The 25,474-nt window shown below is 46.3% G+C and overlaps 6 protein-coding genes across 22 annotated transcripts in view; 3 read left to right on the top strand and 3 right to left on the bottom strand.

Moving 5' to 3' along the window:
• Positions 1-89: 89 nt before the first annotated feature.
• On the bottom strand, positions 90-457 carry LOC6730053 (protein Diedel). Its single transcript, XM_002105310.4, has one exon. It carries the CDS (start codon positions 455-457, stop codon positions 107-109), a length of 351 nt encoding a protein of 116 aa, XP_002105346.1. The 3' UTR covers positions 90-106.
• A 357-nt stretch (positions 458-814) lies between these two features.
• LOC6730052 lies at positions 815-2,925 on the top strand. 5 transcript variants are annotated; one of them, XM_016174430.3, is made up of 4 exons: positions 815-920; positions 1,646-2,001; positions 2,158-2,225; positions 2,285-2,925. In XM_016174430.3, the coding sequence occupies exons 2-4, from the start codon at positions 1,676-1,678 to the stop codon at positions 2,644-2,646; spliced, it is 756 nt and encodes a 251-aa protein (XP_016036826.1). In that variant the 5' UTR covers positions 815-920; positions 1,646-1,675; the 3' UTR covers positions 2,647-2,925. The 5 variants fall into 5 exon arrangements, with proteins under 5 accessions (XP_016036826.1, XP_016036824.1, XP_016036822.1 ...); XM_016174428.3 differs by having other exon boundaries at positions 844-994; XM_016174426.3 differs by having other exon boundaries at positions 847-1,110.
• A 378-nt stretch (positions 2,926-3,303) lies between these two features.
• LOC6730051 (signal peptidase complex subunit 1) lies at positions 3,304-3,926 on the top strand. Its single transcript, XM_002105308.3, has 3 exons — positions 3,304-3,460; positions 3,515-3,661; positions 3,718-3,926. Exons 1-3 carry the CDS (start codon positions 3,437-3,439, stop codon positions 3,841-3,843), a joined length of 297 nt encoding a protein of 98 aa, XP_002105344.1. The 5' UTR covers positions 3,304-3,436; the 3' UTR covers positions 3,844-3,926.
• Positions 3,864-5,034, bottom strand: LOC6730050 (tRNA-uridine aminocarboxypropyltransferase 1). Its single transcript, XM_002105307.4, has one exon. The coding sequence runs from the start codon at positions 4,920-4,922 to the stop codon at positions 3,939-3,941; it is 984 nt and encodes a 327-aa protein (XP_002105343.2). The 5' UTR covers positions 4,923-5,034; the 3' UTR covers positions 3,864-3,938.
• A 127-nt stretch (positions 5,035-5,161) lies between these two features.
• LOC6730049 (uncharacterized protein C2orf42 homolog) overlaps positions 5,162-25,474 on the top strand; it is a 179,083-nt gene continuing 158,770 nt past the window's right edge. For 4 of the 5 annotated variants that reach the window (XM_044923177.1, XM_044923178.1, XR_006541853.1 and 1 more), the window contains exons 1-3: positions 5,162-6,172; positions 6,224-7,174; positions 7,228-7,339. In XM_044923177.1, coding sequence (XP_044779112.1) covers positions 5,303-6,172; positions 6,224-7,174; positions 7,228-7,338 — 1,932 coding nt within the window. In that variant the 5' untranslated portion in view covers positions 5,162-5,302 and the 3' untranslated portion in view covers position 7,339. Of the gene's footprint in view, positions 6,173-6,223; positions 7,175-7,227; positions 7,340-8,209; positions 9,879-25,474 lie in introns of those variants that run through there. The other variant, XM_016174434.3, reaches the window with a different exon arrangement.
• Positions 7,345-25,474, bottom strand: part of LOC6730048 (tyrosine-protein phosphatase 99A) — a 110,707-nt gene continuing 92,577 nt past the window's right edge. For 2 of the 9 annotated variants that reach the window (XM_016177762.3, XM_039294533.2), the window contains 11 exons: positions 22,430-22,633; positions 20,877-21,157; positions 19,481-19,597; positions 17,781-17,920; positions 12,609-12,898; positions 12,157-12,497; positions 11,926-12,092; positions 11,300-11,855; positions 10,974-11,242; positions 10,631-10,905; positions 7,345-10,435 (listed from right to left, as the gene is read on the bottom strand). In XM_016177762.3, the coding sequence (XP_016036816.1) occupies positions 9,891-10,435; positions 10,631-10,905; positions 10,974-11,242; positions 11,300-11,855; positions 11,926-12,092; positions 12,157-12,497; positions 12,609-12,898; positions 17,781-17,920; positions 19,481-19,597; positions 20,877-21,157; positions 22,430-22,633 (3,185 nt within the window). In that variant the 3' untranslated portion in view covers positions 7,345-9,890. Of the gene's footprint in view, positions 10,906-10,973; positions 11,243-11,299; positions 11,856-11,925; positions 12,093-12,156; positions 12,498-12,608; positions 12,899-14,461; positions 14,971-17,780; positions 17,921-17,989; positions 18,127-19,480; positions 19,598-20,876; positions 21,158-22,429; positions 22,634-25,474 lie in introns of those variants that run through there. The other 7 variants (XM_039294530.2, XM_039294532.2, XM_016177765.3 and 4 more) reach the window with 6 other exon arrangements.

The following is a 25,474-nucleotide window of genomic DNA, read 5'->3' as shown; positions in this document are numbered from 1 at the left end:
TAAAGTAAACTGCCCTTAATTAATTACTAATTTCTGGTTGCAATTAAAGCTTCTTATTTATTGTTTATACATGTGATACGTGTTGCATTTATGGCCGAAGAAGGGGCTACAATGGCATCCTGGTGACTTTAATGATCTGTATTCCGTAGTCCCGGTTCCTCCTCACAAAGTCCTGCGACCAATCGCCCGTCAGGCAGCCGCCGTCGCAGTTGCAGCCGAAGATGTTGCACGGTCCCTTGCCGCAGTAGGCGCCCAATTGGGCGACTCCATCGGCGCAGATCGTCACTTCGCAGCCGTGGGGATAGTTTTCAATTGCTCGCACAGCCGCGCAGTCGCCTCTGTCCATCTTGAACTCCAACAGCTCCCGGGAGGTGCAGCATTCCGCCCGGGCCACCTGGACGAAGGCCAGAGAGAAGATCCCGACGAGGAGCAGGCTGGAGACTACTGGGGATGCCATGATTGGATTTAGTGGGAGTACTAATGCTTTTCACCTCGGCAAACTGCGTTTTTATACGCCCACAGTGGGTGCAGGGAATTCGCTAAGTTGGCAAAAGTGTTCCAAGTTATTAGGAAAACTGATTAGGCCCAGTTCTCAGGAAATTTACTCAAGGCAAAGTGCACTTCTTACATAGCTCGAAAACATAGTTATGAAATACTGTCTACAAACTGCGCTTTATTTTAAATAAAAACTCTAATAATTAATCAAAAAATGTAAAACACAGATCACTTGTAACGGAAATTACATTTGAATTTGCCCGTTCGGCGCTGCCAGACATCCATAACCGTTTGCACTAGCGCCTCGGCCCGTTCTGATCAGAACGCAGTGGCGAAACAACGGTTGTTCGACCGTTTCAGTCGTTTCTTCGCCGCTCAACCGTTCGGTTGCTTCTTCGGTCGCCCGCCTATCGATATCGATAAACGTAGGTGTGCCTGCAGTGCGCCTGTGTGCGTGTATGTGTCAGCAGTGCAGTTTTCCTGTTTATCCCTGAATTCTGTGAGAAATGTGTTAAATAAACAGCATTAGCGAACAATTGACCGCTTTGCGCAATCGACATTATTAAAGGGACATCGAATGCAGTAGCTGCAAACATTATAGTTTGTTTATATCTGGTACAGTGCGCGTTGCAACCTGTTCTCTGTGTGGGTGTGAGTGCGACTGTCTGTGTGTGTTAAGAGACGCCCAAAGAGTTGTTGTTGTTGCTGCAAAGTTATCGATTTGAAGTTTCAACTGATTGGAGATGCTCACGATCCTCAAAAAAGAGTTTTTAACTAATTAGATAAGCTAACAATTGTTAGTAACTTGATTGAAAGATAAGATCTAAAGCATGAAAGTATCTTCTTCTATGGTGCTTCGTTACAAATCCAAAATTGTTGTTAAATTAGCATAGCTAGTTATAATGTTCTTCCTCCATTTAAGAAAATGTAAAACGAAACCACCCACAATTGCGCTTAAGCAATCATCTTGAACGAATTGGGTGTAATTACAATTAGATGAGAAATTTGAGTGCTCGAAAAGTGCCCAATTAATTAGGTCTAATCAACTGGACTGCCCATTAGCATTAAGATCATCTTGACCTGGCTGGAGATCAAAGATCCCGAAGATGTAGTAATTCCCTATCACTATTCACTAGCCCGCCTATTTCAGATCCCAGGAGCCATCGATACCATTCGCACGATGTCGTACTACGCGGAGCGAGCCCTGTCCTTCCTCTACCCGCTGGCCATCGTGTCCTCGCTGATCTGCTGCATCACTTCGGCGGTGGCCTGGACACACTGGCAGTACGTGCTCAACGCCTGCCCAGACACGAACTGCGGCTGCGTGCTGCACGGCAAGAGCACGTTCAACAGCTTCGAGGGCGGCAACGTCGCCTACTGCCACTTCGCCACCTACGGCCTCCTGCTGCCGCTGCTCTTCGCCGTCGTCCTGGGCGTCTACCACGGCTACCGCATGTGCATCGGGCGCGGCAAGCCCAAGGCGGGCACGGCCACCATCCGCCAGCGGTAAGAGAGCGGGTGATGGCGATCGGGTGTCTGCGGGTCAATGGGGTTAATCGGCCAGCCACACTCGTTCGTTCGTCTGGCTATGAGTAATGCCATGGGCTCCAACTTGGAGCGCCATCAACTGATTGCTTACACCTCTCTGCTCTCTGCTTGCAGCTCCGGCGACATGATCGTGGTGACCACCGAGTCGGAACTCACGCCCGATGGCCTCTCGCCCTACTACTGTGAGTATCCACCGCCTCCGAGCAGAACTAAATATATATATAATACCCAACTACCGTAGGGCTGCCCGCCACCGTCATCTCGACGATAATGGCCGTGTACCAACTGGTCTACTCCGCCGTTTTTACGGACGGCTTCGAGGTGACCTGCAAGCAGTACAGGGAGTCGCTGCTGAAGGAGATCCAGGGCGTGGGTAACATTGTGCCCGTGATCAAGTCGCGGCTCTCGTGCGCCGCCGTCTTCGACTTCATGGACTACCTGGTGGAGAGCGTGTCGTACGAGCGGCGGCGCTACGGGCGCATCAACACCGCCGCCTGCCTGTACTTCACCCTGGTCTTCGCCTGGATCGCCCTGCTCGCCTGGCTGCTCGTCTGCGTGATCAACGTCGTTCAGCTGCGGCGCACGAAGGCCGCCAGGGTGTGAGTCCTGCGCCTGAGTCCTGCCATCCATCGGGAGCCGCGAGGGCCTCGAGACTAGGAACCATAGCATACACTTTACATTCACCTTTTCGCCCTTTAACTTATTTAGTTAGTTATAGTGACACACAAGCCAGAACGTCCACGTTATGAACGCATTGTACAAATATACAAATGTATGAACAACGAGCGATTATTCACATCGCAAGCCTTTTCAATAAAATTACTATAATTGCTTTAAAAATATACATGCATATATGTATCAAGTAATTCACTTTGAACTGCATAAACTGTATTTTAAATGGGCTATTGTTTTGCATTAATCTGCGTGGCTTCAAATTATAAACATAATTTAAAGATACAACATTTTTGCATTCTATAAATCTATTTTACTTGTTTGGTGGAACATATTTTGCATAAGAAAAAATAATTGAAAGAAAAGGTAAATTAAACTTATTCAAGAGCTTAGTCTGCAAAGGTAAACGTCATTTAGAGATGCATAATTTTCGCATTATTTAAACTCATTTATTTTGTTTGCATATTTTATATTTTTTTGCGTAATAAAAGACAATTTAAAGCTACATACAAATCCCTATTTTTCAAACACATTTATTTTGAATAAGAGGGAAATAAGCATGCTTAAAAATAAAGGGAAATTTGCAGCGTGCCCAATTCCAGTATATTCCCATCCGCTTGGCATTTCCCGCTACCACGGTCACACCATTCAGCTGCTGACGTGCCGCAAAGAAAATTGTTTACGCGAAAATTGTTGAATCGCAGCTTGTGAATTGCACAAAATGTTGGACATCCAGACGCATATGGTAGGTATGCCGCGCAGCCTTTGGCACTAACACTAACGCACTCTCCCGCCACAGGACTTCGCGGGGCAGGGAAAGGCGGAGCGCTGGTCGCGCTTCATCATCACGTTCTTCGGAATCGTGGGCCTCGTCTACGGAGCCTTCGTGCAGCAGTTCTCGCAGACCGTGTACATCCTGGGCGCCGGATTCGTGCTCTCCTCGCTGGTGAGTAGCTGTCGCGGTAGCGCGTCCATTGCTAAACGAACGAGATTCCCGCGCAGATCACCATTCCGCCGTGGCCGCTGTACCGTCGCAATGCGCTCAAGTGGCAGAAGCCCATCGATACGGACGCCAAGTCGTCGAGCTCCGAGTCCGGCGACGAGGGCAAGAAGAAGAAGAAGCAGTAGGACCAGTGGGAGCAGTAGTCTAGGCCAGCAGTTACTTGTACTTCTCACTACATCCAATATATATCCATTAATTCCGATACAAACTACTTAGAACGCTAGATGGGTCGTCGGTAGGCGATGAGGTCGTTGTGGTCGTAGTACTTGTGTATGAGATCGTACATGTGGGCGAAGAAGAAGAGCAGGTTGTCGTACTGCCCATTGTAGGGCGCCTCCCTGCCCACATCCTCGCTAGCCGCCTGCTTGGTCAGCGGCGCCGCCAGCTGATGGAAGCCCTCGGTGATCTCCAGGTTGTCCAGTCCGCGGTAGGCGGTGTTCAGGCCCCAGGCATTGATGTGCACCTCCAGGAGGAACTGGTGAATGGCCTCGATGGTGGCCAGGTACCAGCGCGGACTGCCGCGCTGGTGGCGCCAGAACTGCGACAGTCGATTCTGCAGCACCACCGTTCGCAGGCCGCGCACCCTGGGGTCCGCGTAGATCCCGCGACTCTGGTTCCAGGTGCTGTCTATGAAGACGGCTCGGCGGACGGGCAGGTTGTCCAGCGTCCAGGTTCGCCGCGCCTGCTCCGGCTCATCTGCGTCCTCCTGCAACTCCTTCACCTCCACCTCGTCCATTCGCCTGCGCAGCATGGTGCCCATGTGGTGGCCCTTGGGCAGGCCGTAGTTGTCGCCGATCTGCAGCTGCACGTTGCGCGCGAAGAGCTGCGGCACCGTGAGCGCAGTGGCGCTGGGGAAGATGAGCACCACGCCCGTCTCCTCGCGATAGTCGGGGATGTCCGGAAATGTGTGGATCCTCACGTGCGCCGGCGCCAGAACGGCCGCGTGCACCGCCGAGCTCTTGCCGTCGATTTCCTTCTTGTGCTTGATGATGTCCACTTGGAGCGGCAGCTCCAGGCGGGGCAGCAGCTCCTCCAGCTCGCCCACCGGCACGCAGCAGCTGTAGCAGAAGAACTTGCGCGATCGGTTGCACAGGCGGCAGTTGTGGCGCCCCTCGATGGTGTCCAGCCCGCTGTGGTCCGCGATGCGCATGTGCACGAAGGGGTACTTGCGGCTGCGCTGCGGCGCCTCCAGCGGATGCGTCATTTTAGCGGAAAGTCAACTTTAAATTGAAATAACAAATTTCTTATTGAAGCAGCCAATTTGGTTATCGATAACAAGCGGCTGATGCGACCAGGGCTGCGGAGCGCTCTGTACACAAGCTGTCTGGAATAGCCCAAATGTTATGTAAAATAAAAGTAAAATATATGTACAGTGTATGCAAAAACCGTAGCAATAATATAAGAGTATAGTCCCGTTATAAATCAATTTAATATGTAGAATGTGTGTGCCAGCCCTGCTGGCTTCAGCGGGCGAAACGGCCACACTGCGCCAAGCAAATCAAAAGCCGGCAAACTTTTGCGAAATCTAATAAGCGAATTTTGTAGCCATTTTCCTGGAATCCTGGAATTTAAGATGCAACAACCATGCGCGGCGTTCGCAAGTGTGTTCATTGCGGCGCCATCAACGGCAACCGGGCGCTGCTCTGCAAGAATTCCGAGTGTCCGCAGCGCAGGAATGTTCTCGACGCCGTGCAGCTGGTGTCGCTGCGGCCAGGCTCCACTGTATACTCGCTGAGGACCAAGGAGAAGGAGCAGCAGCCGCGCAACTTTGTGGTCATCCAGGACGTCACGCTGTCGCTGCAGCCGGACGCTGCAGTGGTGTCCAGCAAGGCGGAGTGCTTCGTGGAGTCGTGCAAGCGAACGGGAGGCGAACCGACGGACTGCGTCCATGTGAAGGCTTGCCGGGAGCTGGGCGCCGAGTTCGCGAAGGCGCAGGTCTACCGCGTGTCCCGCGAGGTGCTGTGGAACCTGAACATCAGCCTGGAGCAGAAGCAGAACCTCTGGCAGCTGTACAAGTACGCGGAGGAGGAGGAGCACCTGCCGGGAGTGCAGCGCCTGAATCACTCCACATTCGCCGTCAAGTGCGAGCGCTCCGAATCCTTTCCAGCGGCTCGACTCCACGTCACCGTCTCGGCCAATGGCCTGTCCAAGAAGAAGAGCAGCTACGCCTGCGCCTGCCGCAAACTGAAGATCATTGTGGAGCCAGATAATTCGCTGGTGATGCAGGACGAGATCTGCGATCACCTGCTGCTCGTCCTGGCTGGCATCCTCAGTTCGCCGCAGGGAAAACGCGTCTATGGCCACTTCACCAGCGGTTTGCAGACCTTCTGGATGCCCTCGCAGCTGGAAACTCCGCTGGGCGACGTGGCCACCGAGGATTTGCGGCTCAGCCTGGACATGGTGGATGAGCTGGACCCGCAGGTGGACATACTCATCTTTGGCGACCAACTAGATGTGAGTTATACCTTTCACCTCGAGCACTTTTCAACCATTTCGTGCTTATAGCTTGCCCTGCCGAATTTCTCCGAGGGCGTCTTTAACCTGGACAACATGCAGGCCGCCACTTCTAGCCAAAGCACCTCGAGCACCAACGATGCCCTGATCCACTATGCCAACGACTCGCAGCTCTTGTCCAACTGCGATGTCTATGCGGAGCCCATCGAGCTAACCGACTGCAATATCGAACTGATGGATCAGTTTCAGCCCACCGACCAGCTGGATATTTGCAGCGAGGATATAGAACTGCCCTTGATCAGTGAACCCTACAACATCCTAGCTGCTCCGCCCATTTTCACCGAGGCCACGCCCTCTGTGGTCGCCGATCAGCTGCCCATTGAGCTGGCCACCATATCGGTGGTCAAGAAGGCACCGGTCAAGTTCTCGGAAATAGTGACCGAAGTGAAGTCCGTGAAGCAGCCCTCTCTGCCGGCCAAAAGGGAGTTAATCGTGAATGGTGCAGCATCGGCAGCATCCGTTTGCTTGGACGTTTCCGTTCAGCCGGCTCTATCCTACTCGGCATGGCTGGATCATGTGATCGAGCTGCTAAACGAGAGTTGCGAGCCATTGGAAACGGAGAACGCCACGCTTACCAAGCGCTCGGTGCAACAGAACTTCCATGTGCACAAGGAAACCTTTTCGCACTTTTGCAAGAGCTTCAGCACTGGCGTCAAGCGACGTCCGTTGGACAAGCTAACTGTGATAGAATCGGGCAAACATAAAGGCCTCAGCAAGTACACCTGGCACTTTGCGAGTCCGCACACCGCGAAGCGCATCTTCAGCACCTCCAACATACAGCTACAGTTGGATCGCGCCTTCGAGCGGCATCCAGAAGGACACTTCGTTCCCTACGTGCGTCCACGGATGGAGCCGCAGGTGGCGGGTCAGCCGAAAAAGCGGGTAGTCTACCCGAGACTCAGCCTTTACATGGTTAAGATACTATTCGAAGCGGCACCAAAGGTGAGCTGGGATTCGAAATGAAAAGAGCTGGTTAGTAAACGCCTATTCCGCAGGACTACGTCGGCAATGGAGTCCTGGTGACCTGGACCCCGGATGTTTTGCCCCGCAGCCAGTTCGGGCTGATGCACGTGGAGTTCACCGTGGAGACACGTCCGCCCAGCTAGGGTGAGTTTGCAATTTGATGTTCTTTATTTAGACGCTTTCAATGTTGTCTGTTCCATGTATCTTTAGTCCATTTCAACTTTCATTGGCTTACGATTAGCTTAGGTGTACATACATATACATACATATACTCATATCATTAATTCTGTTTATCGCGAGACCTTGTCCGATCTCTGTGGCGCCTCCTGCTGCAATGGCCTCTACAAGCTGCGGAAACCTGTCAGGATGTGGGGCAAATGCTTCGTTCGTTCTTTAAAACCTATGGTCTGCCTCTGGGTATTTGTATTTTTGTATTTGTATCTTCATCTATTCGCTTAGCTCTAAAATCGTGGGCATGCTTAGATACTTAAGTTCTCGCTACATTCAGCTCTTTCTCATGAATCGTTTGTTTATATTTATATTTATATTTATTTGTATTTTTTTGTGTTTTTGTATTTTCTTCGGTTGCCTTTAAATTGTTTACGCTTAACTTTGACATTCATCACATTTATAAATTGCATAACACCGTCAATTAGATAATCTTCTGTTGTATCTGTGGCCTTGATTCTATCGTTCTCAATTACTTTAGTTAATGTGTGAAGGTAGTTTAGTCGCGGAAAGGATTCCATTTGCTCGAAAAGAGTGTGCACATTTAATTGGGGGATTTCGGTAGAACTCTGTGTGGATCACCAAAGGTGTTCATTGCTCCATCGCAATGCAGTTGATTAAGCTTTTCTTTTCTTTCGTTTCACTTACAACATTATGTACATAATGCATGGAAATATCCACCTATAGTTGCATCATACGCACTACTATTTATGTGTTTAACAGTTAAAATGCATAGTTTTCTGCCTTAGTATTCGAAATAATATGATTCTTGTCGTTATATTACAGATGAAGCATTTGTTACCACCGCCGGTGTCGGTATGAGAAATTTACAAGCCCTTCTAGCGTTTAAGTAGTCTTAGCCTAAGTCGGGTCTAGTGCCTAAGAAACATAATCTCACAAAATTGGTCATTAGTTGGTTGGTTAACATGTAGAGCCGCCTATTTGGTATCAGCTGACAAATGATTGGATTGATACGATCGGATATTGAAGGGTGCTCCCAAATCCTCGGTCTGCAGCCGCAAGTAGTCTGACTACATGCGATTGGGTGGAAACTACATTCGGGTCAGGTCTTGCGGGGGGCAACTGAAGGACCTTTGACATTCGTTCATAATAATCATTTACATAATCAGTATCATGCTTATTCAAGTTAAAGTGTACAAAAAACCAGTCTTTAAAACATGTTTGTTCATCGTTTCGTATGTTCTTCTTTTCCACCAATACTTTACATATAAAATGTAAAAATATTCACTAAATTACTTGTGGGGGGATATACTTTCTATCTGCCCGATCTGGAGAGCTCCAAACCATTTGGCTATGGCCATTCAGAGTGCTAGGTTTAATCATAATTCGGGGCTAACTTTAAGAACTGTACAGGCTAGATTTACGCATCGATAGAGGAAAACAAAACTTAAGCTTGGGTTTTCATTGGGATTTTCTTTTATCTCACTTTTCACACGTATCGTATAGTTTAATAATACTTTGCTTGCGACTACTTGCCGATTTACACTTATAGTTGTCGCCTTCGCTTAATTTAGTTTTTATTTTTACAATATTATTAGCTTTGCAGAGTGCGCTGGGTTCTCTGACCTCTGACATTTATACAGTATCTTTTATCTAAGCTGTATTTACAAATTTTCGTGATGCTCTTGTGCTTTGTGCGGAAATCGTGTGATTTACTTAGCTTCGATTGGGATTTACAGTGATGTGTGGTGTGGTGTAGAGTGCTCGGTAACTCGGCTTAGTGCCCACTAAATTCGCAATTAATTTGTAGCTAGGTTCGCTTGAGTTTGTCTTTTTGCATTAAACTGTCTAAAACTGGAACCAATTGATAGGAAGGCAAAATAACAAAAGGATAACAGATACTAGGACGGACTGAATCGATTCGAATTGAGTGCTCAATCAACTAATTCAATTCAACTAATAATCATTACTTTAATAGGAGTTGTTTGCTTGGGGGAGCTTAAAAGATCATGGCACAATTGTGTGCAGCATTAGCCTGCATTAACGTTAGTTATGTGTAATCAGCGTATTTAAATGATTAGACAAATATGTTATTAACTCTACTTGTTCGATTTGTGCACTTTGCTACGTTTCCACTTTAGATTTGCGATTATTCTTGTTCTTCACTGCGGCTTCTGACTTTCGTTCTTGTTTTGTTTTTCCCTTGTGACTAAATGTGGGTAAAGTATGGTGTATAAAAACCTATGTTTACGATATAAAAACTACATAAGACAAAATAATTTAGATAGTTCTGGGGGAACAACTGAGAGTGGGGGGCGTAAGTTAAAGTAAAACGAATAGTTGAATAATTTATGGACACAGCGCTAGACGCTCTGCTCTCACTTAAACGACTTAGACGTTAATAAATACATCGCTATGTACGTAGGTGTAAGGTTTAAATTTAAGTATTTATATTTAAACATTTATAAAATGATTTAAATTCCCTCTCTGTAAATTTATCTTTAGTTTAGCCTACAATATCTAGGTTTTGAGCATCTGTCGCTGCTGCGCTTGTGACGTTGTTGTTGGTTATATGATTGTTGTTGGTGATCGTTGGTGAGGCGGTTGGTGAGTTGTCCGCATTGTTCATCAGCAAGTCACCGACGTTGTTGTGATGTTGTTGGTGCGCGTTGTATTGTTGTTGCAGTTGCGTTTGTTGTTGCATCAGGGCCAGCATTTGTTGTTGTTGGTGTTCCATCAGATCAGCAGCGTTATTAGTAACAGTATGGAAATTGGCATTAGTAAGGGTTAGACTGTTCTGGGATGCGAGTGATGGTATTGTAGGTATTGTGGGTGGGACTGTTGTTGTCATTGGAGTCGTCGGTGTGGCACCTGCACTTGCACTTGCAGTTGCTGGCGTGACCGGTGATGCTGCATTGGCGACTGTGGATGAGATCTGGTGGGACAGGTCTGATGGCGAATGCGATGGCAGTTGGATGGTTTGTGGGGGTTGTGGTATTGGAGTACTTGGTGGTGGTGGTGTGATGGATGAACTGGAGGACAGAGGAGCGACTGTGGGCGGTAGCAATGACAGAATGGGCAAGAGGCTTGGATTAGTATCGGTGCTTGGTGTGCTGACTGTCTCATTGAGTGCTGTCTGTTGTTGCTGCTGCTGCTGTTGCTGCTGCTGTGTTTCTAGGTGTTGCTGCTGCAACTGCAGCATGTGCAGCTGCTGCTGCTGCAGTATGACATGCTGTGGAACATTACCATTGCTGCATATTTTGCTATAGAGATCCGGCGTGGCCGTTGTCACATCCTCGAATTCAGTCCGAAGCGCCGTGCGCTTCAGCAGGTTCAAATTGCCAGGCAAAAATGAAAGTATGTTGTAGATGACGCGGATGTCCTCGCTGGATGTCCACACCCCGGGTCGCTTGTTGTGGTACAGCTTCGCGTACTGGTACACATTCGCCGTGCTGCAGTACTCCATCTCGATGGCCAGCGAGGAGATGGCGCAGAAGGTGCACGCCTGGGCGCCACCATATCTTAAGGAAGGAAAGATGTAACAATTTGAGATGATTTCACAAGCACAAAAGGCCTTCCTTAGACTCACCTATCCACAATGACGATGGGGCCATTGCGATAGTCGTTGCAGCGCTCGTGCACATCGACTATGAAGTCGTAGATGCTGTTGGGATTGGACATCTCTGGCCAACTGGGACAGTGCAGCATCTTGACCGTCAGCTCGTAGTCGTCCTGTATCGACTGGATGACAAAGTCGCGGCTCACATAGTCGCTCTTGTTGGTCTTGTTAAGAAACTTGACGCGATAGTGGTCGCTCTCGATGGGCGTGGCCTCATCTGGCCAAAACTGTGCAAAGTTCTGTGGAGTACATTGGTATTAGTGTCACGATTCGATGGGAAATCTTGTGCAACCTACTATATCATCCAACGATGAGAGCAGCACGACGGTCTGCGCATTGTGGTCCCAGACCATCTGCCAGAAGTCCTTTATCGTGTGCGCCATGGGATGCTGGGTGACTATGAAGTCCCGCAGTCGCCGGAAGCCGTGCAGCCAGGAGGCGTTGATGTAATCGCTGCCATCCTCGCCCGGCTTGGGCGTCAAGTGCACCCGACTGCCCTCGATGGGGAAGATGGCGCCGCGGTTCTTGATCGAGTTCACCTGCTTCATGGCGGATGCAATGTGTATGTCCTTCGGCTGGAACTGGATGATGTTCTTGTACTGCTGCTCCAGGTAGGGAGTGCAGTTCTTCAGCTCCTCCACCTGCTCGGCCATCAGATTGGTCTCCCCCGAGGCGATGGCCTCCACCAGAGCGTCGTGCAGGAATATGTACTGCTCCTCGGTCTGCACCAGGAAGTTCCTCTGAGCACGAATGTGGCGCAGGAAGCCAAAGACGTTGACGATGTTCTTCTGCTGGATCTGCTTGAGCATGGCGTCCAGGACGATGTATGTGCCAGTGCGACCGACGCCAGCGCTAGAAGATTAAGATATATCATAGTAATTATAGATCCAATACTTGGAGTCATTGAAGTGAAGTAGCCCACCTGCAGTGCACGACTATGGGACCAGCCTCTGCGGGATTGGCGGCCGAGGATTTCTTGACGAAGTTGAGCACGGGTAGGGGATGATCGGGTGTTCCGTGGTCGGGCCAGTTGGTGTAGTGGTATTGATAGACCAGCTTCTCGGTATTGCACTGCTTCTTCTTCTTGAGCTGAGATTTTGAGTATATTTTTGTTAATTTAGTGAACTATTGAAGCTATTGGAAGTAAACCCACCTTCAAGTGCTTGATCTGCAGGGTGCGCACAGTGTACGTGGACATGACCTCCTCCTCGATGAGCTTGACCTGGATCACGCCGTAGGTCTCCACCCCATCCTTCGGCCAGTACATGTCGCACTTGCGCCGCCCGCGCTCCACGAGATTGGTGATCATCACGATGATGGCCACCCTCTGCTCCCAGATCATGCGCCAGAAGCAGTCGAAGGTGTCGGGCAAGGGACCCTGGGTGCCGATGAAGGCATGTCCCTTCTGGTAGCCATCGATGAAGTTGGCATTGATGTAGTCCAGGTTCTTCTTCTGTCCCGGTGTGGGATGCAGGTGCACCCGACTGTGGTCATCTGTGATTTACAAGTAGTTTAACGATTATTGTTTGTAATAAAAACAAGCCATTAAGGTTTCAAGTTTCAAGCTGTCATAAAAAGTAGTTATCTAATCGAACTGCGACTTACAGGCTGTGATGTTGAGATAGCGATTCTTGCGTTTGTTCTCCGGATGCTGCGAGTGCTCACATGGCAGATCATCGCTGATGCACTCGTTCTGGATGGCCTCGTACTCCCGGCTGAAGCCAATGTCCCCGTCTGCGTGCAGGGAAGCCACATGCTTGGCGAACTCGTTGACGGGCACAGCCGCTCGGATCTCGTCCCCGATCTTCACGGGCACTTCCCAGTCCACTTGCGGGGCATTCGGATGGTGTGGCGGGTCGTCCAGATAGTAGTAGGCCGCATGGAAGCACTTTCTGCTGGAAGGAGTCGAAGGAAATGCCAAGTGTTACAAAGGATTGTTTATTCTCCAAACCAGCCACTTATCAATACAAATAGCAAGAGTGTCCCAGAGTTGACTATTCCCATTAACCTACATACACTGTGTAGAAGGATCGTCCTGTTCTTTAAATCCCATTAGTTTCCTGGAGCGAAAGTCCTTACAATTCGAAGGCTACTTTGCAGCGAGTGCAAATTCTATTTAACAGCGAGAAAATAATTTTCTTTGCCTGAGTTGAGAGCCCTGGAAACTATGAAGCAGCTGCAATCAGTTGGGGCGAAATCAGCGAAAGGTGTCAGGTGGGCGTGGCCGACGACAAGCTCCTCACAAAATCAGAATGCATAAATAAGCAGGTGAAAATGCTAAGGATGCTGAGGTGGCCAGGTGGATGGATAGTGGGAAGCAGGAGGCAGGAAGCGGGAAGGTGGTGGTCAGCACTAATGGCATTCGCTTTCAGCCAGGCATGAGCACAGTGCGACTGAATCCTTTCGCCAGGACACTCGCTCCAAGTGAGTGACAATAATGGGGAAAAGGCGGACGGGCATTATGGCCGTTCAATTGCTATACACAAATTGAGGTTAAGTTCTCGTAATTGGCTTAAGCGATTACAAGGAGCGCGCAGAACTTTGGACCAACTTTCGCCTACAAGTGCACTCGAGCGGAGCAGCCAGCACAACTTGGCAACTTCCCAGCAAAAAGTTGGCCATTTCACTGCGCCATCTCGCATCGCAGCCTTGGGAGAAAGTGCACGACATAATGGCAATTCACCACTGGTCCGCACTGTACTGCCAACTTTTCATTCTGTTTCGTGTTGTGGCTCGTTGCACTTTGCCAAGAATATGGCTCTTAATAATCTTGGTTTTGAATGCTTGCATTGATACAAATCGAATCGATTCATTTCCAGTTTCCGCTTTAAAGGGAGAATAAAGCAGGTTCAATGGCACCTACTAGCCATAATAATCTTTAAATAAATGTATATGTATGATAAGCGTTCCGTCTATAGGGTTCCTTATCCAAATCATACATTTCCCCATCTGCAATTCGATGATAAAAAGTTTGTTTCCCAAGATTTCCGCTCCATTCTTATAAGTTTTGAAAGCGATACTGATCTGTCGTTTTGGGAAATTCCAAGAGAAGTCACTCTCTGTTTACTCTGCGAAGTTTTGCGGCATAAACAAAACTCGAGAACTTTGATAATTATTTCAATAATTCTTATCAACGGGAGATGGCGTTGCGATGCGGCTTTGTTTACTTGGGCTGTCGACGGAAAAGTAAATAGTACTAGAAAATAAGAAATTCCACCGCCACATACTCTAGTATGCACATATATTTACATATGTTTTCTCGACTTCTGTGCTTGTTTATCGAAGACTTTTGTTTTTCTCGTGTCTCTATTACGCACCAAAAAATCTATTTATTTATATTTGTCAACTTCCGCCCGCCACATTGAGCCGCGCATTTGGTATGCAGCCTGGCTTTTTAGTTAATAACTTTATGTTTCGTCTTTAGTTCGGCACACACGTGAGGGCTGCGAAAAACTTACGTAAACCAATTTCCGCGCTGCGACTTGCGGCGCAGCAGCCGCGGCGTTGCAGCAGTTGCACCACCGACTTCCGATGTGGCATGCAGCATGGGGCTGCTGCAGCGCTTTTCGCCGCCACCTGACGACATGTGTGTGTGTAGTGGCTCCCTTTTCGCTGCGTGTACCCGCGAACTGCGCCTACATGCTTGCACAAATTACGTCACTCGTCATATTGGCAACTGCAGTGTCGCCAGTTCACTGCAAAAATAGTACTCAATAACTACGAACACACCGTCGCACGAATTTGCCTCAATGATGAGGTGCTGCTCTTGTTGTGACGAAACGAGCTCACTACTGGCGGTGTCTCTCGGCACTGGTCGCTTCTTTTCTCAGCGTTGTTTATTGATAAGGTTTATTATTGTGCGGTTTGCTCGATTCTTTATTTTTTTGTTATTTTTGTTGGGTGCTACCGAAGTATCTTTGGATCTACAAACGTGCTTATACACGCGCGTGCTTTGGAGAACTGAACTCTAGGCAATTGGCGATCGGCGCTGTGAGGGAGCTTTTCCCCAGCACCCCGATCTTTAACCCGACTGAGAGATATAGAAAAAAAGAGAGAGCTTTCGGAGCTTTGCCGCATCAGCTGTTTGATAACAACTGGCACGTTTTTACTGCCAGTCGTAAAAAGCCAGTTGCCCTTCCCACTTTCGTACAGTAGTCATTGCTTACGAGGGAAAGTTTTAAAATAAATGTAGTTTTCTTAACCTACATATATTGTTAGTTGAAGACATTTAGGTAAAAAACTTGTGTGGTAGCTTGTAGGGAGTATCAACTGTGGCGATTCCAGTTGAAATACTGTAATGCTGTTAATCCTATCTAGATATGACATTGATTTGACCTTTCAAGTTGCATATGCTATTTACAATTGCAATGCATTTTCTCCTCCCGTATTTGCTTAATTAAGTCTACTGCTATTGTTGCTGCCCAGGCAAGTAGTTAATTAATCAGTAAATGCTTGCTGCCTTACGGGGGAATCAATATTTGTTAATCGATCGATTGAGCCAGACAACTTCCTCCATAAAAGTTGCATTGGGCGGTATTTGGCCATGGAAAGTTGATAACGCTGGCAGTTGGTTCATCGATACCGTTGATAAAGTTGGTGCAAAGGACGGGAAATTGGGAAAAACTAGAGGAAAACTGTCCCTTTTCCGCACCACCCACACCCTGCAGACTTTGACTTTTTGCAGCGTTGTCATGAAATGGAACTTTTTTGGCAACAGTTACCAATACGTTGTTCAAAAACAATTTCTTGTCCGACTTTCTGCTCGCTTTTCTATTTTCGGCATAGGGAAGGAAAAGTTCTATTCGGAAAAGCAGACACGCGCACACACATTTGCCGGCAAATAAAGCCGTCGACACAAAAACAATGTTCCCAACTGCATTCGATATGAAAAAGTAACACACAAGTCCACGTACGGTGCGGCCTCGGTAGAGCGGAAACTTTTTATGATTCTGTGTCGGAATGCAAATGGAAAATAGTTCTGGCCGCTGGCAAGAAGACAGTGAACTACTGACATCTTGTTTTTCCATTTCTGGACGCATTTTGACTTCTAATATTTATGATTTGGGAGGAGCAGCTCGACTATGAGATACCTATTGCTACCGTGCAGATACTTAACTAAGTTTAAAAGTTTGTAGATGCCTGGAATAAAACCGCACCATAATGATTTACTGCATGACGTCTAAGTTATTCGCTAAACTATTTTCCTGCTCTAAAAAGTGGTTTTTGCTTGGCTTAAAATGATGCTTATCGCTGCCGCCAGCAAATTGTTGCCACAAGAAATTGCAAAGTATTTCCACTTGCCGCCCAAGTTGCCAGTTTTCCGGAGTGTGTGGCCAGGACTTAGTGAGCCTGCCACAGCGCTTATTAAAATAATTTCCACACCCCTTGACTTTGCGGCATTCGTGCCTCCTAGTGGCAGCCACTAAACGTTGATTAGTGCTCTGCAAAGTAAATGCGAATGTAAATGATTTTGCCAAGGGCCTCGTATTGAGATTGAGTTCTGCGAGAAGAGTTCCACCCAACCTTTCGCGAAACCCTTCTTTTCATGTTTTCCCACCGTTTTTCTCGGGTTTTTTTCATTTTTTCGCTGGCTGACTTTTGTTCTGGCTGCTTCTCGCCTCTCACCCAGTCGCCACTTTGGATTTGTTTGCATTGAAAAGGAAATTGTAGAAATTCGCCTTTGTTTGCTTAATAAAATATAATTTTTTCCGCTCTAAAACTTGGGTAACTCGAAGAATGGGATGGCAACACTCCAACCTTCTGCTTTTCCAGCTCCTCACGCTGTTTTGCGTTCTGCTCTGCTCGCAGGGTATTTGTAAAAAATAAATAAAATGGCATTAATTTGTTAGGCAACCCGAGAAGGGGTAAAAAAGAAGGAAAATAAAACTGTGGGCGTGGGTAACTTTCATTTGGCATACTCGCGGCAGCATAAAAAATCGCTTCGACAGAGAAAATATGCAAAATTCCTGCCATTGAAGTTGGCTGGGGGTTGGGGGCTGCTCCTCCTATAAAAAACGCTTTTCATTTTCCCCAACACATTTTGTCGTCTCGAATGTTTGCCACTGCCCCCGGCAAATGCGAATCCGTATCCGAATGGGAATGGGCAGGGGGATTGCTGGGTTCTGGCCAATGGGTTAACCACTTTTACATTTAATAAAGATTTTAAGTAACTTAAAATTGTTTTGCTTGTCTTTGTCTTTGGCTTCGCCACGGACTCTCGTGTTTTTTTGCGATTTGAATTTTAATTAACATTTCCAGGAAATATGAGAGTGACCAAAACCCAACCACCCACCTCCCCTTTCAAGTTATCTGCTATTTGCTGTTTGTTCGAAAAGGAGGACAGAAACGGTCGAGTGATTGCCTTAATTATGAATTGGTCTAAAAGGATTACGGCTTTTTCTGCATTTCATTCGGTAAATGGATAAGTATGCCATTTAATGAAGTCAGCAGCGCATCACAGATAATTTCCGTACTGCGGCATAACCATGAGCCATTATAAGCGCAAATTCCGAGAGTATTCAGCTATAAGTTGGGAGGTTCTAAATTCCGAGATTCTATAGCGGATTCTTTTCGGTTTATTTTTAAGTTCCATCAATGGAGTGGGAGTACAGGGCTTTGCACTCAGCACTTTGACAACACTTTTCCCAGTTTTATTTATGGAACGGCACGCGATTCTCTCAAGAAGGCAGCTGCTGCATCTGCACTTGCTGCATCTGTATCTTGGGCTGCTTATTTTAGGATTCAGTTCGGGATATCACGGCACAGAGCGCCACTTACCTCCACAGGAAGAAGGCCATGATGATCAGGATGATGCCGAAGCAGCTGAAGATGATGCCCACCAGAACGGCCAGGTTGTAGTCATTATGCGACTGCCGCAGCAGCGGTTGCAACTTCTCGCAGTTCGGTTGCAGTTGAATCTGGAGGAGGTTAGAAGATATTTAAAAATTTCATTAGGCCTTTGTATTCTTAGGGGGTAAAATGATAACCGGCATATGAGTATAGGAATCCCTAACTTCGTATCAATCAGGAGTAACCCTTAATTTCCAATAAAAGACACTGCTATCAATAGAAAACTATGAATTTCAAATAATTTACTTTAAATTCGTTTGGTTTGTGATCATATTTCATATTTCCGATAGGTAACGAAAAGCACCATACTACCACTTATATGCCCCAACATTTGTTTCCTGTGTACTCCTGTGTATGAAACGAATGCGTTACAAATGTGTGTGCCTCAGTTATCATCGTACTCGAGTTGTATTTTTTTGTTGATTTTCCACTGCCTTTGTTTGTTTTTCGCGCACTCTTTATTTGCGCTTGTTTATTTCCGCATTTTGCATACGATTTTTGCTGCCACCCGAAAAAGAAAGGATTTAAATGAGCGCCATTTGCGCGCGGAGTTGGGGACTTTTTGTGTGCGCCGAGCGGAAAATGGCAGCGGGCCATGTAAATGCGGCCAAAAGGTGCAGGCCACTTGAAATTCAGGCGGGCCAACAACAACAATGGCAATGAATTATGAATGAGCGGGATGGGGGGATGGAGTGAGAGGGAGGGAGGAAGGCAGCTAGAGCCACGAAAAATATTGCTGCATACTTATGAGGGCGTGTGCCCCGCCCAGTTGACCCCACCCCCTGGCCACAAACTTGAGGTCAACTAAATTGCTATATTTCTGCCACAACTTTGGATTATATTTTATGCATGCAACAAAGTTTGCGGCTTGTGTGTGTGTGCGGGGGGAGGGGGTGGGTGCGTCTGCTTTTGTGTGGAATGTCATTAAGGATGTTGTTATGACAGGTTGAAATGTCAATAAACGCAGGTGCACAGGAAAAAGCCTTCCTGGGTTTTCAAAGGATATGGCTTTGCCACTACATGTGCAGCGAAAAATCTATCTTTCTTTAATATTACTTCATGCAATTGTACCAGAATGATTTCTAGTTCTAACTATTTTGGTTGGAAATCCTTTGAAATTTTAAAATAATTCCCACAAATAATACAATTTGTTGTAGTGTAGACAATGTTGAGGTTGTAACTGTTTCCATTGTTGTGTGGAGTCTATTAAACGCGCCTAAGATTCACATTACGCATACGCCCCGGGGTCCGTTCGTCGAGAACTCAATAATGCATAGAAACCGAATAGGTGGGCGCATAAAAAGGTAAAGTTACTTGAGCAGCACAGCAACATACTCTGAATATTTTGCCCAGAAAAATTTGGAATTTTCGCAACAAAATAACTTTTCTGCTACACCTACTCAGCAAAAAAAAAAAAAGAAGCAGCCTGCTTCCTTTTTGGACATGTAATCTGATATGGAAACTGACAACGGCGAGGCTGCCAACTTTATGGCGTGCCACGCCCCCTGCCACCCCCTCTCCGCCCACCGTTTTGGTGTGGCCCAAAACAAAATGCCAAGTTTTTCCGCCATGTGGCAGGTGTTGGTTCGCTCTGCGGATTGCACTTGATATCTTTATGCGCTACTTACAATCCTTGACTCCGAGAATTTGCCCAGCACAATTTTCTTTGGATTTATGACACTGAACGTTGCCGCTGCCACTTTGACCTCGTAGTACGAGTTGGTTGTTAGGTTTTGAAGAATCATCTGCAAGGATATAAATAAGAGAAGTAGTTTTAGTATCGTGTTTTATTAATGCACATGTAAATTCGAACTTAAAGGATAGCTAAGCTTCAAAATACTACAAATATTCCATGTTTGATGTTTGACTCCTCGAACATTCCTGCAGTTAATGAAAACGCGTCAACAAATTTCTAAAATGCATTCTAATTTAGTTTATCCAAATCAGAATTTTCCTTGCGTTCGAGCAAATTTTCTAATTTAGTTTCCATCTAACTTTGAATTCTGTCTCCTTCATACGGAAAAGCTAAATATTTGGCATTCATATTCGCAAACTATAGTAACAATGAAAAACAAAGGTAGAATTATTGCCATTTCTGTTGTTTAGTTGTTCAACAGCCAGCTTGTTTGCCGCTGCAGAATATTTCAATTACAAAAATATTTTTAACTGGCCAAAAACAAAAGCCGGGTGAGGACAGAGGACAGGAGATCCTGGGGGGAAGGGCGAAACACAGGACTAAACAAGGATCCAACTAGTTTTCAGATATGGAAAAAGTCAGCTATGTGTATGATAACATTTTATTGTTGCGAAATTTGTTTGCCTCGCCACATTCCCCACGACAAACTTTTTGTTTTTATTTATTTACTTTGGCGTATTTTTTATATTTTTTATTTTTTCCTCCATCCATTTCGGGCGCTAAATAAAAAGGGAAGACGCGGCACAAAGGCGGACAGGAAAAACAACATAAATTTAATTTATTTTCGCAGGTGGGCGGATTGCAACGCGTGTGTGTGTTGCATTTTTTGCATGTAGAATTTTTATGAAATATTTACAGGTGCCGTGGCAGGTGGGCTTTATTCTATTCCGTTTGTTGTTTGCTGCATAAAAATGCAATTATTACTGCCGCTACCCATGTTTCTGCTTAGCCCCCCCTCGAATATCTGTCTGTATTAGGCCGTTTATCATAGAACTTCTCCTTTTTTATGGGCCGCAGAACGGGCCAAATGGCCGCGATAAGCCGACTCGATTGACATATCGCAGGGGGAATGGGGGGGTGAGGTGTACATTGTTGCCCACTTGGCAGGCCAACAAAATGTTGGCTAACAGCGCGGGAAAACTCTTTTATTTTCCCAAAAACTTGCGCATGAAATATTAGTGCCAGACTCCAAAGGGACTAATTCACTTACATTTATTTCGCCATTCTATACAGAAATACATTGTTCCGACTTTTGTTAGGCAGTTTAAACATATCTTTAAAGTTGCAGGATATCCGAACTAAACTTAAGTTTAAATATAAAGACTTACCGCAGTTTCCAGTTCCTTGGCCGAGGCATTAATCCTGATATCCCGATGCGTATCCTGGCCAGCCAAACGCGTTTTGATGATGTAAAAGTCGATGGTGTTGTAGAACTCGTAGGGTCTTCGCCACCGAATCGTGATGGACTCCTGGGAGTGGCAAGTGAGGTTCACAATCGCCGGGGCACTGGGTCCTCCGACATCCGTACGCTGGGCAATCTGATCGGAGGGTTCGCCCTCGTTCTTGGTGGTGAATGCCTTGACTATCACACGGTAGTCGGTGTAGGGTCCTGAAAATAAGTATTACATATATCAGTACCTTCTTTATTAACTATAGTACTGGGAAATCAAAAGCAAGCATAATTATTCAAGGACCTGCACTTCGTAAGCCTTTAATTTGCTTCATTTGCAGTCGAGTGCATTTGGATGCGACAGTTGAGGCATTTATTGGTCGTAAATACTTGCAGGGAATGTCAGTTGTTTTTCCGCGAGTATGTGAGGCACCTGCCACATGCCACCTGCCACCTTAAATTGAGCGGTGGGCATCTTTTCGCTGCTCATTATTATGAGATGCGTCGCCGCATGTCACTGGTTGCTGGGGAAGTGAAGGGAGAGGAGGGGAAGGGGGCTGCTGTGCGGCTTTATAATTAAATTTTACGCGGGGAAAATGCAAGGGACAGCGGCAACAAAAACAGTGAATTGATTTTTCATGGCGAGGAAAAACAGAAAGCAAAAGGGTATTGCTTCAAGCGGCGCTGTCAGCTTAAATTGGATTTAATTAACAAGAGAAACGGCTGACATCTACTTGGATTAAATTTGGAAATAATTAAACGTTGCCATGGCGGCCCAGCATGCCGCAAAAAGGAGGCTCCTTTGCCGCGGAATTTGCGAGCAGAAGTTAGCAGGTGCATCCTGCATCCGAAGTCGTGTAATTAAATTAAACAATGTGGCTGTAGCTGCATGAGAGTGTGGAATGCGGCGCATAACTTTGTAGCAAGTTAATTGCATGGTGGCCCCGGAGGCGCCTAAAAACCTCCAAAAAACCGAGCCACTTTTCTACCAGGATCCTTCTAAGTAGCTGCTCCTTATGCGGCATATCCTGCGGATGTATTCTCCGGCCCACAAGACTCGGCTCACGCCTTAATCAGGAAAATTAGCCGACTTTGGGGTGTTCAAATTATAAGCGTCAAAAGTTGGTGTTGTTGGCAAACAGAAAGTGGCAAGCGAGCACTTGCAACTATTTAATTACAAAGCAGCTGGCAAACAATTTGGCTGGAGCCTCAATTATGGCTAATAATAGGTAGGTCCTCCGGCAGGTTCAAGCCCTTTTCCATTCCCAATTTCCATTTCGCGGAGGGACGGCTTTTCACAACGTGGGCGTTCGACTGTTGACAGTTTAATGTCGAGTTCGGAACTTGACGGGGGTCACCAATCGGCGAGGACAGGCGGGGAAAACCCTTTGATCGACGAGGACTTTCGCCAAATTTATCGAGTGAATAAATTAAAAGTTTGAAAACCTTTTACGCTAAATAAGCAACAAATGAAAACGTAGTTAAACTCACGTAGGTTCTGCAGCTCGAAGTGAATGAGGGTTTCCACCGAATTGCGAGAGTTCTTGACGATCTCCACGCCAGTTTGGTTGTCGTGGATGTGGAACACGTGGTAACCGGCGATGGCTCCGTTCTGATTCTTTGGCGGATGCCAGGACATCGTGATGCTGTTGGCCGAAACATCCAGGATGGTTAGATTCTGCGGTTTGCTTGGCACTGCAAATGAGAGTAAATAAGTGGCGAGATGAGTACAAAAGTCAAAAGTTAAATTTGCCCATGTTCTTAGGCCATGTTGCATATGCTTCGGCTTAGAAGCACAAAGTCAAACAAAAGTTAAGGGGTGGGTGTAGAATGTGAGATACCCTCTTTGATATTTCCGTTTTAAAACTTAATCTCTGGGAAAATCTTACACAATTTCTTGAAAATATGTTTTTAGATTTTAAATATTTAAAATGCTCATATTTTTTATTTATCTATCTACGCAACTTTCGAATATACCCTTGATTTGTTTAATTTACGGCCATAAAAGTTGATTCCCCAACTCGTGAGTTATCAAAGTCGTCGCAGCTGTTTAATGTATTAAAAGTCTCTCTGCAAACTCAACAACTTTTTCGAAAGTAATCCCGAATTTGTAAACAAAATATGTTGGCATACTTAGCGGCGTCTGCACATAGAAAATGGCGCAAGCCAAATGACAATGCATAAATAATTTATTTAATAAAGAAAAAACAGGAAGAGGGAGAATACAATCGTAAAAAGAGCAGGAAGCCGAGCAATCGAATGAAGAAAAGTAAAATAAATTGAAATGAATATTTTGCAGTAGCAGATAAAACAATTTATATTCAAATGGCAGGCGAATCATGTGTGTGTGTGTTCTGCGTGTGTGTTTGTGTGCAAGGGAGAGGGAAGAAAAAATTATATATTCAATTACGAGGGGGAACAGAAGAAAAGAATTGGCGCAAGTAAAGCGCATCGTAATCGAAGCGCATAAAGAAACGGAAATGCGATTGCTAGCAATTTATTATGGCCTGCACTTGCCAGTGGGGTAACACACACAGATACAGATACACATATGCATGCACACAGATACACACACTTACAGGCACACACGACGATACACAGATGGTGGCTTATAATCCAGCAAACCAGCGCATGCAAAAGCCCTGGCAATAATTTCATTTGCAAGCCAAAGGACAACACTCGACCATGTGTGACAGCCAAAGGGTACTTGTGTGTGTGCGTGTGTGTGTGTATTGCCTTTGTGTGTGTGCAAGTGGCAAAAAGCACTAAATGGTAATTTATTTTACTAATACAACAAAAGCCCGGCCAACGAGCAAAAACGCTCTGCAATCAAAAGAACAAATGAGTGACCCGTGGGCGGGACCAGGAACGGTAACGGCCACTTGACCCTACTCCGCCCGAGACTTTTGCCATGCAAATGCGATAAAGCTTAGCCAAACACACACCCCAAGTTGCCCGTGCACTGAGCGAAATCGGGGGGTCTTGGGATAACTTGATAAGATTCCTCTGACACTCCTACAAGGTGTTTCTAATGAAGAAGTTTAAGAGCATGCCACAATGTATTACTTCTGTACTTATAATTTAGGATATTTAATACATAATTTTTCTCCGTGTAGGCCAGCAAGAAAAAGAGAAGCCCACACATGAACAGTTGGCTGGGCAGAATAAACAGTCGCTGTCGATGTATAGAAATTTATACAATTCAATAAATGGCATTTCTACTTTCTTTGCCTTTGCCGCTGCCTTTGCCCACCCCGCTCCTTTCACTAGCATTCTTCCACCCCTTTCACTTCGATTTCTTCTTGTACTTCATCCTTGGCCTGTGCCCCTGCAATTGCAAACGGAAATGGAAATGGGAAATGGACAGGCAGCTGCTGCATCTGCAAAAAGGGAAAGGAAAAAGCCAATTTATAGACTCGAACTCGAACTATGAAGGCGAACGACTCACTTGAGGACCGATGGCGCAAAAGGATCGGGGGGAGCTTGTATTAAAATCAATTAAGCAACAAAGTGCTCCACACACACACACACTCTCACTTAGCCAGCGATAAATGTCCTTGCAGCAGCGGGAAAATGGGAAAAGCGGGGAGAAAAGTTAATAGGTTTGCCACTCGCAGAAGACAGCTGGCAAGCTCACCTGCTCGACAGGTGACTATGTGGGCACTTGGAGGAAGCTCCTGATTGGTTTTTGTTTGGCGAATAAAACATAAATAATTGAGAACCAGGAACAAGCGCTTTGATATGCCCTATCAATCAATCAAAGCGGCTTAAAATTCAAGGCATTTCTGTATTTCTAACACAATAACTAGTAATTAATTACAATTAAATTTCCCTACAGACTGCCATTCCTACGGAAATCCGATTCCTTGGCCCTTTACTTTGAGCTCAAGGAACTCGGGGAACAGGCGCCACGTTTGACATGTCTGGGCAAATTAAAAGAAAACAATAGATGCGCCTTTCCCACTATTTGCTCAGCCATCGCGCCGGAAGTAACCAAGTGTGAAAAAGCAAAGGAAAATCCGGAAAGGAAAGCCCGGGAAAACTAAGGGGGTGCTGTGCTCACTCAAAAGCGCGCGTGATTATTTTCACAAAGGCAAAGGCAGGAAGTAGAAAAAATATAACTAGGAAAATGTAGTCGGCGGTGGGAAATCGCTGGGAAAACGGGTGTGGTGGCTGGAAAAACCAATACCGACGACGTGCTCAAGTTGTTAAAAACTCCAAACAAAAGCAGGCAGAAGCTCGAGGACTTCAAGGTGTGTTTGTGTGTGTGTGTGTATGGAGCAAATAGCATTAAGTTGTCTGAGCCTCGAAAAATACTCATATATATACAGCAACAAATGGCTCGACGAGCAGCAGCAGGAAAAGCGGGGAAAACTAAGGCTCGAACATGAAGATATATAAACAGAAGTTAAGAGTGAGTCCGCATTGTTGTTGGCCATATGCCTTATTTAGTTGTTGCTCCTCGTGCCTCATTGTTGTTGCCCAACTTTACGAGCTACGAGCTGCTTTACGGATTTGGCCAGACGTAAAAACTAA

This window comes from Drosophila simulans, chromosome 3R (genome assembly GCF_016746395.2).
Source record: "Drosophila simulans strain w501 chromosome 3R, Prin_Dsim_3.1, whole genome shotgun sequence".
NCBI lineage: Eukaryota > Metazoa > Arthropoda > Insecta > Diptera > Drosophilidae > Drosophila > Drosophila simulans.
This window is presented reverse-complemented; position numbering and strand designations above follow the sequence as displayed.